This window comes from Elephas maximus, chromosome 10, assembly GCF_024166365.1.
Source record: "Elephas maximus indicus isolate mEleMax1 chromosome 10, mEleMax1 primary haplotype, whole genome shotgun sequence".
NCBI classification, from domain to species: Eukaryota; Metazoa; Chordata; class Mammalia; order Proboscidea; family Elephantidae; genus Elephas; species Elephas maximus.
In genome coordinates, this window is record NC_064828.1 from 119,265,466 (window position 1) to 119,276,327 (window position 10,862).

General features: G+C 56.4%; 1 protein-coding gene across 1 annotated transcript; it reads left to right on the plus strand.

Moving 5' to 3' along the window:
- Positions 1–7,258, plus strand: CLBA1 (clathrin binding box of aftiphilin containing 1). Its single transcript, XM_049898744.1, has 5 exons — positions 1–1,133; positions 2,249–2,397; positions 3,752–3,881; positions 4,934–5,047; positions 6,031–7,258. Exons 1-5 carry the CDS (start codon positions 594–596, stop codon positions 6,196–6,198), a joined length of 1,101 nt encoding a protein of 366 aa, XP_049754701.1. The 5' UTR covers positions 1–593; the 3' UTR covers positions 6,199–7,258.
- The last annotated feature ends 3,604 nt before the right edge of the window (positions 7,259–10,862 follow it).

The window sequence follows — 10,862 nt, forward strand, 5'->3', positions numbered from 1 at the left end:
GGAAGCGGGGCCGGCGCGGCGTTGCCGGGCAACGGGCCGCGCGGCTGGAGGCGGTGGGGCTCTCGCTCTGCGGCCGCTGCGCCGCTTCCGCCCTGCTCGCCCGGTGCGGCGACGGCGGCGAAGGTGGGTGCGGAGCCCGGGCCGCTCGGAGCCTGCCCAGGGGCGCCTCCGGGGCCGGCCGGCTGCGCAGACCTGGCCCTTAAGCCCCGCGACGGCGAGCCTAGGGCGCCGCGCCCGTGAGCGCCCCCAAACCCCGCTCCGCGGACCCCCTCTGGGCGCCGCCCCCTCCGCCTCGAAGGGCCGCCTGGACCCTCGCCTCTGGCCCGAGCGGACCCGGGCCCTCCCCTCGCTCCGCCCGGCGCGCTCCCGGGAGCTGGTTGGTGGAGCCGAGGGCCACGTCCTCCCGGGTCCCCTCTGGGACCCACCCCTGCGCCCGCCGTGTCGCCTGGGAGCTCGGAAGGAAGCCAGGCAGGCTGCGCTCCCCGGGCGGCGGGGCCAAGGAGGCCACCCTCATCCTTGGGCAGCGTGGGCATGGCCGCCCCTCGTGGGGCCACCACGGTCCCCCCAGGCGCTGCCCAGCAGACAGGGCGAGGATGTGGCCACCCCGGGCAGCTCCAGCGCAGTGGTGTGTACGTCTCCTGAGCACTTCTTCCTCGGGTCTCTCCCCGCCTGGTGGCACCAAGATGCAAGACCCGTGGCAGCTAGCGCGGGTGCCTGGCCCCCGACATCCTTTTCTTGGTCCTCAGAGTCACCTCAAAGGGGGAGCAGGTGAGCTTTCCCTCCGCGAGGCCCCTGGGACACTAAGTGATGGCAGGCTTGAAGGGCTGGGGCTCCCCTGGGACCAGCTTCTGCCGGAAGGGCAGGCCAAGCTCGCCAGGTCCAGCGAGGGCTCCTCTGCCCGCACCTGCGGCTGTCCAGACCCAGGGGAGCATAGCAGTGTCTGGGGGGAGTTTGAAGGCTTTCGGGAATCTTCACCCAAGTCCAAGCAGTTCTCTCAGTCCCTTGGATTCCTGGAGAAGTCCTCAGAGCCTCCGCTGCCCAGAGCTGCTTCTGACCAGGAGGAGCAAGGTTCTCTCCAGCCTCACCAGGGTGGACCTGACCAGACAGGCAACGCTGCTGTCATTCCTTCTGAGGTATTTCCAAAGTACCTGTGGTCACCCTGCCAAGTGAGACATGCCTGACAAACTCCGAGGCTTCAGTGTGACTGCCAGCCCGCAGGGCCTGTTGCTTTCCAGGCCTTCGTCCCTGGCCAGAGGCTGGCCACCCCACACTGGGGGGAGATGCACACCTGGGTCCCTTTCTCTGACCACTTCTCCCTGGACCTGCCCACTCTCCTTCCTTCCTCGCATCTCCATTCTCTAATCCTCCCTCTCTCTTGTGGCCCCAAACCAGGACACACAGAAAACGTGCAGTGCCGAGTCAGCACACCCCTGCTCTGCCCTTCATGGGGCCAAGAGCCTTGTCTTGTAACGGCCGCTGGTCTTTTTCTGTCTTCCTCTTCCTTCCATTGCTCCCCTCTTTCTGTCATCTCTTTCCTTCCCAAATGGTTCCCCCAAGATCCTCTAAGGACAGAAGGTAAGAAGTAAAACGAAAAAAGGAGCCAGGAGTGCTGCTGGTTGGTAGGGCTGGCCTGTGTGTCTGACCATCCAGTGTTCCCCTGGACCTCTGACCAGACCCAACCTTAATAAGGCCAGCACTGCCCTCATACCCTGAAACAGAATTTCTCTAATGTGACGTGTCAAGGAACAGTTTGAGGATAATGGGAATTTCACAAGAAACACGAGGTGGATGTGCTTCTCTCCACCAAGTGTATGAATACATAAAGCACACACACACGTCAGACACCCACCCACACTGGGGTGCACCTTCCCACCCCTTCCCAGACGATCCACCCTTCAGGGAACTCACACTACAGCCCTCCAGCTCCCCCTCCACAGCAGCCTCGGGCCTCCTCAAGGTCAAGCTCATGTGGATTGCTTAACCAGTTAGCACGTGGGCACTGCGCCAACGTCTGCATCAGTGCCTGTCTTCCTTCCATGTGTCCCTGATGAGGTTACAAGTGTTGGGCCCTGGCCCCATTTCCCCAGAAGGCCTGTGGATTTTATGGCGTAATTTTGCACAGCATGGTGACTTTTAGGAATGACTGTGTCATGTTACAGTAGCCCAGCCACTTGAACCAGAATCGTGCACTTGGAATAACACATGCGCTTCTTCTAACTTGGGTGTTTTTTGGTTTTTTTTTTTTCAGTCTATTCGCAGCTATGAGAAAATTTTTAAGTTTGCTTTTCAAGAACTACTAGTCGGGTCGTCACCTGAAGGTGTTTCCACCTTAAACCATTGTTTGGAAATGAACCATGAAGAAACAGCTGACCTGGGACCTACACAGGAGCCATTCTGGTAATCAGCCTAACTGGAGCCGACATCTCTCACAACAGCTCGTCCTTCAGACTGGGGCTGGTCAGCCGATGCAGAGGCGGGTGGTCTTCCCTCTGTAGGTGGTGCTGTCCCCCTGGCCCTGTCCTTGTCACCTCAAAATGTCCCTTGCTCCTGGCAGCACCACCCTTCACCGCTGAGCCTCGTCCAGCCTTCCCCCCGTCCCCCCGGGGGGAAGACTGGCCTGAGTGTGAGCTCCCTGTACCTCTGCTGTGTCTTGAGGAGAGGGCTGGGGAGGCAGAAAGACCTCGTGGGCCTGAGCAGTGGATCCGGGGCCTCTGAGGGCCTGGCCAAGTTGGTCCGCAGCCTCAGTGACCCTCAGCCACAGTCAGAGAGAATAGCCCTGCAGCAGCAGAGGCCACCCCAGGGTTCTGCCCCCAGGGCCTTCTCAGCCCCTAGGGTCAGCCTGTGCTGCCTGTGAGACGCAGCTGTTTGCAGAGGGCCGTTTCCTAAGGCCACACTTTGACCTAAGCACTGAAAGAAGCGTGGGTAGCCGTGGGTACGTGTGGCCGTGAACAAGAAGCAGCTCCAGATGAGGCTTCAGGGCGGGAGAGCAAGGTGGTGGGTCCTGGCCGACTTGCTTTCTCAGTGGACTGTGCTGGGGGACTGCCCAGGTCTGAACAGACTGGACTTGGTCAGAGAGCCAGGCAGGGCATGCCCCAGCCGGGGGCCCCGAACGGTGGCCCAGCAGCACAGATCTCAGCAGTCTCAGCCTGAGGCCCAGAGGCCTGGGCAGCCATGGTGACCAGCTGGGCTGGGTGTCCTTGTGAGACGGGTCTGTGTCGGCTTGGGGTGGAGTGGGACACAGTTTACGTGCAGTGGCAGGGGCTCTCCTGCTCTGTCTCCCATGGTGGTCACCTGCATGCCTGCCTTTCCTTTCCACTCAAAGGGTCTCCCTCAGGCAGAGCTGCCCTCTCCCTGTCCCCTCTGAATGCCCCTCAGCTCCTAGCAGTGGTGTCCACAGAACAGACCACGCCCAGCACGGCCCTAGGTAGACCCGGCCCTAGATACACCTGGCCCTAGGTAGACCCCTGACCAACGGCTCGTGGGGCTGACGTTGTTCGGAGGAGGCAGCGGTAGTGGTAACAAAACCTGCCTGAGTGGACATCCCGTGGAGCACAGGGAGTGGGATGAGGTGCAGGGACCTCTGCAGGAAGCGAGGGTTTGGGGTATGGTCTGCACAAGAAAGCCCGGGGCTCTCCAGCAATCTTGCTGCCGTCTGGACTCGGCTTTGCCTCCCACGTGAGGCACTCCTTCACAGTGGATTCTGAACAGACTGTGCCTGGTAATTAGGTTTAATTACTACGTGTGTTCCCAGTCCCGAGTCTCGAAAACTCTGGAGAGCTCTTCAGAAGCCCCCTGACACGTCTACTTTCCGGGGCCTCTGGAACGAGTCCCGCTGTCGGGACAACTTCTTCCTCGTTCTCGGAATAGATGCTGCTCAAAAGGTATTTGGTGCTGAGGCAGGGCTCCTGGAAGAACCCCTCCCCCGAGAGTGTAAAGTGGGGGACCTGCACACCCCTTCCTCAGAATCAGGAGGCCAGGGCGTGGGGAGCCCGAGAGGCATTGGAGGGGCGGGGCCGTGGGGGTGGGGCCTGTGGGGCACAAGAAGGCAGCCAACAGGGTGGGGGGAGACTAGCGCAGGGGCCTGGGGTGGACGAGCCCTGGTGGGGAGTTGGCGGCGGGGGAGGGGGGGAGCCTGGTGTGTGGCAGTGACATAGTGCAGGTAGGAGCTTGGGGCTTACCCAGGTGTCAGTGGGGGTGAAGCACAAGACCCCTGAAACCTGTCAAGGCCCCAGAAGGAACCCCTAACATCTGAGAGAGGTGAATACAAGGAAGGGCCCTATCCTGAGGTGTGGTCAGAGTGGGGACGGAGCTTGGGCAGGAGTAGGGCCAGGGAGGCTGTGGCACCAGAGAGTGGGCCACAGGGGACCCTCCGAGGGTGTGTCTTTCCCTCTGGGAGGTCCACTGAGGGAGGCAGGTGGTCAGTGTTGCCACAATGGCGTGGAGGGCTAGGTGTTCCTGGGGCTCTGCCCTGCCACCCCAGCAGGGGCACTTGGGCTGCACCAGCCATCTGGGTGCAGTGAGGCTGGAGGGGAGGGGGCTCCTGTGGGGTGAGCCTGAGCCTGAGCAACAAAGACAGCTGGAGAGGGTCTCTGTGGAGAGTGTCTGAAGAAGGGGTTCAGGGAGGGGTCAGCTCCAGGTGGACGGGCAGGACTGATCCTGGAGGTGCATCAAAGGCCTTTCTGTTGCCATGAACAGGGATCTCCAGTTTGGGGGAGGGCAGTGATGGGGGTGGGGTGAGTGCAGGGCTGAGGGGTACACTGGGATGGAGACCAGGATCCCCAGAGGAGCCCGAGTGCTTGCTGGTCACTGCCATCTGTTAGTGAGGTTCAGGGGAAACGGGGAGCAACCCTGGGGTCCCCCTTCAGCCTGTGAACCCTAACCCTGACTTCTGAGTTGGCGGGCCAGCTGGCGTGTGACAGCATTTCTCTCTCAGAGCCTCTCGAGGGGCGGAGGCCCTGGCTTGGAAGGTCTCGCCCTCACGGAGCCTGAGGAGCCCCAGGGCGTCACCCCGCACTGGAACCCCTGCAGTGCCCTGATCCAGACCCAGGTGAGGAGCACCCCCCCACCCCCCCGCTGCCACACGGGGACCAGGCTGCCCGGCGAGGGCTGGGACACAGCCAGCAGAAACCCCAAATCTGACTCGGCTTCCTCCTCATGTCGCACGCCCTGGAGGCCTGGACGGGGGTTGGGGGGGGAGGTTCCCAGAGCAGCCTGCACCTGAGGCCCTGAGTCCAGGGGGGTACTCCACACGCTCAGGAGACGGTCTCCACCCAAGCAGCTGGCTTTGGCTGACAGTCACCATGTGGAGAGTGAGTGGGGGGGACAGGCACAAGGCTGCTACAGCAGCCCCCGGGAAGTGCCAAGGGCTGGAGCCGTGGGGCGGTGAAAGCTGCACCTTTGCACCCTGCCCCTGAGATGCAAGCAGGCCCTCTCAGCAAGCCTCCACAGGCAGAGGAGAGCAGGCGTGGCTGGTTCTGGGTGGTATGGTGCAAGCGGGCTACTTCTTGCAAACAGGGCAGAAGCCAGGGAGCATGGTGAGGCTGCAACTGTGTGCGCCAGGATGCCAGGGACAGGCCCTCGGTCACTGGCAGCACAGGCCTCTCCCAGGGTGCCCAGGGCTCTGTGCCATTCTGCTTTTTGGACAACACCACAAGCAGGAGAAGATACAGAGCAATGAGACAAATAAAGACGTGAGAGCATCATCATCCGAGACCCCAAGCACTGGGGGAGCGTCTGCCAGCAGTCATTTAGCAGACACACCTGGTCAAGGGGCAGGGGCACCCCTGTGGGTGAGCCGCAGAAGGATAGTTAGCTCAGGGGCCAGCGCTGCTGCAGACCTGGGCCCCTAGGTCATGGGGAGAAGCTGGAGGCCTGCGAGGACTGGGGAAGGGAGCCCTGAGGGCCTTGGGGCATGGGGGCCAGTGTTCCCCTGGGTGGGGTTCGCAGGTTCTGCTTGGAGATCCTCCTGAACACCCTGCACTGACCATCTGGGCACGCTTGGCTTGACTGTTGTCCTTTCTTGATCCTCAGCTCTCGGGGACCCCCAGCCACAGACAGGGGGCCCTGATCACATGCAGCCTCTTCCTGAAGAAGACCCCCTTTCTGGGGCACATGCAGCACCTGACATCACCAAGGAAAAAGAAGCTGTTCACTCCACACAGCCTTGCCAGGATGCTGTTTAAGAGTGATGTGTGCTGAGCGCAGAAGGGGCTTCATGTCTCCTGAGGACTGTCACTCTGTTGCTGCCACGGAGCCACATCAGCGTCCCAGGGTCCCCGCGGGTCCATTTTGGGTTCTGTCAGGATGGAGCCACTATCGGTGCGTCACTGGGTGCTGTGGAGCAGAAGCCCGCACCCAGAGGGAGCGTGGGGCACTGGGTGTCGGTTGGGACCTTCCGCCCAGTGTCAGCGTTGCCCCGCACCCCGGGAGACCTGTGACAGACCCTAGAACCCAACTGCCCCGGGGGCCCTGTGGGGCACCACCTCATCTTGGTCAGCTCCTGTGAGAGTCAGGAGGGAAGGGCAGTGGGAGAGAGCTGGTCAGTGAGCTCAGAGCCCCCTGAGTACGTCCCTGTCCACTTAGCACCAGCCAGGCTCTCAGTGGCACGCTCAGGTTCGTCCCCCAGGGTGGCATCTGCTGTTTACTCTCACAGGTGCCTCTGCCTGCAGCTCTGGGTGGGTTTTCATTGCTGTCAAGGGGCTGCACTGGCTGCTCCACACCCTTGGGCACTCGTTGGTCTGAGCTCTTAGGGGCCTAGAGGGCACCCATGTTCCCTGGGCTTCTGCCAAGGAGACAGTTCTCTCCTGGTGCCCATAAGCAGGTGGCATTGGCTTTTGTTAAGTTTACAAAATAAAATGGCCTGGGCAGACCTGTGTTCTTGCTCTTCATTGCTGCTCTAGAAGGACGAATGCCCAGAAACCCGACATTCCGTCTGCCACCCCCACAGGTCACCCCCTTAGCCAGGCCCTTGGGGTCACAGGTCCAAGGTGGCTGTCAGAGAGAGCCGAGCGGGTGGAGTACTGGGGTGCCTGTGGCACAGGGCCATACCACCCAGCTGCCTGTCCAGGAGGCCAAGCTGTGCTGGCCCAGCCCAGTCACCAGAACCATTGGTGTCTTGTCCAGACCTGAATGAATAGTGGCAAGGAGCAACCCATCTGTTCTGATGGTGTTTCTTATCCTGAAAGGGGGAAGAAGCCACTAACCCTGCCACACACTGCCAGCCCCCACCCTGGCTGTGCGGAGTCACCGTCCTGTACGAGGGCACTGAGGTTCATATTAAAGGAGAACTTGGATTTTTTACCTGGTGCTAGATGTTTGAGAAATCTGCCTTAATTTTTCATTTTCAATCAGAAAAGAATGGGAGTTGGAAACTGATTTTCCAACAATGCCAGTTCCTTCAAAGGGTGGGCAGCCCACCTGTGGCCTTCAGGGACACTGCTGTGGTTTCCTGACCTGTGGTTTAGAAGTTAAACTTTAACAATCCAACGTGTCCCACCCTGGATTCTGCCTCCTCCCACCCAAAGGTTCAAACTCAGATTCCTGAGATCCACCCAGAAGAAGGCAGAAGAGGAGGAACAAATCATAAATAAAAAAGAATAGAAAACAAATACCAAGATGAGAGACTTAAATGCAACCGTATCAGTAACTGTGTCAGATACCAATGGCCTTCCACATAAGTCCTGCCAGCTGATTTTTAACCAAGGTGCAATTCAGTGGAGAAGGATTCCAAAAACTGACATCCATATGCAGAAAAATGAATCTTGACCTAAACTACAGTCCTTATTCAAAAATTAACTCATATTTGATCATAGATTTAAATGTAAAACATAAAACTATAAAACTTGTAGAAGAAAATCTTTGGGACCCAGGGCTAGGTGAAGAGTTCTTACACATGGCACCAAAAAACATGACTGTCTTAGTCATCTAGTGCTGCTGTAACAGAAATATCACACGTGGATGGTGTCTTAGTCACCTAGTGCTGCTATAACAGAAATACCACACGTGGATGGTGTCTTAGTCACCTAGTGCTGCTATAACAGAAGTACCACACGTGGATGGCTGTCTTAGTCACCTAGTGCTGCTGTAACAGACATACCCCAAGTAGATGGCTTTAACAAAGAAATTTATTCACTCACAGTCTAGTAGGCAACAGGTCCAAATTCAGGGAGTCAGCTGCAGGGAAAAGCTTTCTCTGACAGCTCTGGAGGAAGGTCCTTCTTGTTAGTCTCCCCTTGGTCTGGGAGCATCTCAGTGCAGGCACCTCAGGTCCAAAGGACGCACTCTGCTCCCAGCACTGCTTTCTTGGTGGTATGAGGTCCCCATTCTCTGGTTGCTTCCCTTTCCTTTTATCTCTTGTACGATAAAAGGTGGTAACAGGCCACCCCTCAGGGAAACTTCCTTTACATTGGATCAGGCATGTGACCTGAGCAAGAGTGTTACATCCCACCCTAATCCTTTTAACCACAGGCAGAGATTATGAGTTATAATGCATAGGAAAATCACAAAATGGAGGACAACCACACATGGCCTGACCAAGTTGACACATTTTTGGGGGACACAATTCAATCCATTACAATGATCCATGAAAGAAATTTGAAAACTGGTAAATCAAACTTCATCACTATGAAAAACTTTTGCTCTGCTAAAGACTTCTAAGAGGATAAAAAGACTGGGAGTAAATATTTGCAAACAACATTATCTGACAAAGGACTAGTATCTAGATTATATAAAGGACAGTTAAAAACACCTGGTTAGAAAATGAACAAAACACATGAGCAGACATTTCACCAACGAGATGATGCAAATGGCAAATAAGCTCATGGAAAGACTTTCCACACAGGGACCAGCACTTGGGGTTTAATGATCTGTGGGCGCCATCTTGAAATTCTCAATTTTATCTTTGAACTTACTTTGTGAGTAACATCCGAAGGGACAACTGGAATGTGTTCTAGGGCTCAGAGCTCAGCTTATGAAGTCCCACCTCCCGCCGCCGCCCCAGGACAGATCCTAGGTCACCTGCTCCCCCATCCCTGGTAGCACCCTGAGGGTCCACCCCCACCCAGTGACCAATGCCGCCCTCTGCCTCTAGTGGAGACCCAGGAGTGGGTGCGGGGAGGGTGCAGGGAGGGAGAGGGAAGGGTCAGGGCATGGCGGCAGCTGGCTCTGCCCAGGCTGGTGAAAGCATAGCACATTCAGGGGCAAATCAGTGGGGTAAGCTTCTCGCCCACCCCGATCATGTACTTCAAGTACTGGCATGGAGGCTGGGTGTTGCCCATCTGCCAGGAGTTGAGACACCTGGCCCACGAGAAGGGGAGGTGCCTAGTTTGACCTCCCAGCCCCAGCAGGGCCCAGCAAGTTGGTGGGAGGCTGGCAGACAGTGGGATGCCCACACCAAGTCATGGGCCAGTACCCCCAGGTACCTGTGAGGGTCGGCACTGGCCCTGCAAGTGCCCTCAGGCTCGACAGAGCACATTAAACAGCAGGTGAGAAATACGAAGGCAGCTTGAGAGACTGAGGAAGGAAGGAGGTAGCTTTATGTTTTAGGACCTGCTTTTTGAAAAAGGGGACTCGCATTTTCATTTTGTACCTACCCTATGAATTTTGTAGCTGCTCCTACCATGATCCTTTAGGGAAATGCAGATGAAAACCGTGCCTGCACACACCTGTTAGAACGACAACGTGAAGGAGTGACACGACCACACACTGCCAAGGATGCGAAGACTGGGCCTCTCATACACTGTACAGACATCCCAGCAGAGTTTGGTAGTTTCTTCAGAAATTAAACATACATGTACCATAGGACCCAGTAATCACACTCCTGGGCATTAATCACAGAGACAGGAAACCCTGTATCAGAAAAACGTGTTCACTAATGTTCACAGCAGGTTGATCTGTGATGTTCAAGACTGGAACCAACCCAAACTGTCTTTCAAAGTCAGCTGACCTCTCAGAGGCTGGCAGGTAAATGGTTAAAGTGTGGCTCATCCATGCCATGGAGGCTACCCAGCAATAAACAGGGATGATGCACACAGCACCTTGCATGGTCTCCAGGGCGTTGTGCTGAGTGAAGGCAGCCAGTCTCAAACAGTTACGCCCTGCATGGACCGGAGCTGGGGGACAGACTCATGGTTGCTGGGAGAGGAGGGGCTGGGGTAGCCACATAGGAGCAGCAGAGAAAGTCTTGTGGTGATGGAACGCGTTTGTATCTTGACTGTGGTGTTGGTTCCACGTGTGACAGAACTGCACACAAGCACACACACACACACGCTGTGGACTGCACACCCTCAATTCCTAGTGTTACTATTGTACCGCCATTATGTAAGTTGTCACCTTTGGGGGAAACGGTGCAGCGAAACAGGGCCTCTCTGCACTATTTTTGCAATTTCCTGTGAATCTATAATTCTTTAACAATAAAAAATAATAGATACATAACCAAAAACCAAACCTGTTGCCACTGAGTTGATTCCGACTCATAGTGACCCTATAGGACACAGTTGAACTGCCTCATGGAGTTTCCAAGGAGCACCTGGTGGATTCAAACTGCTGACCCTTTGGTTAACAGCCACTTAGCCACTATGTCACCAGGGTTTACATCTATCTATCTATCTATCTATCTACCTACCTACCTACCTACCTACCTATCTATCTATCTATCATCTATCTATCTATCATCTATCTATCTATCTATCATCTATCTATCTATCTATCTATCTATCATCTATCTATCTATCTATCTATCTATCTATCTATCTATCTATCTATCTATCTATCTATCTATCTATCTATCTATCTATCTATATCTGGAGATACACATATCTCCACCCCTGTCAGTCTGTCATACTATGGTGGCTTGCGTGTCACCC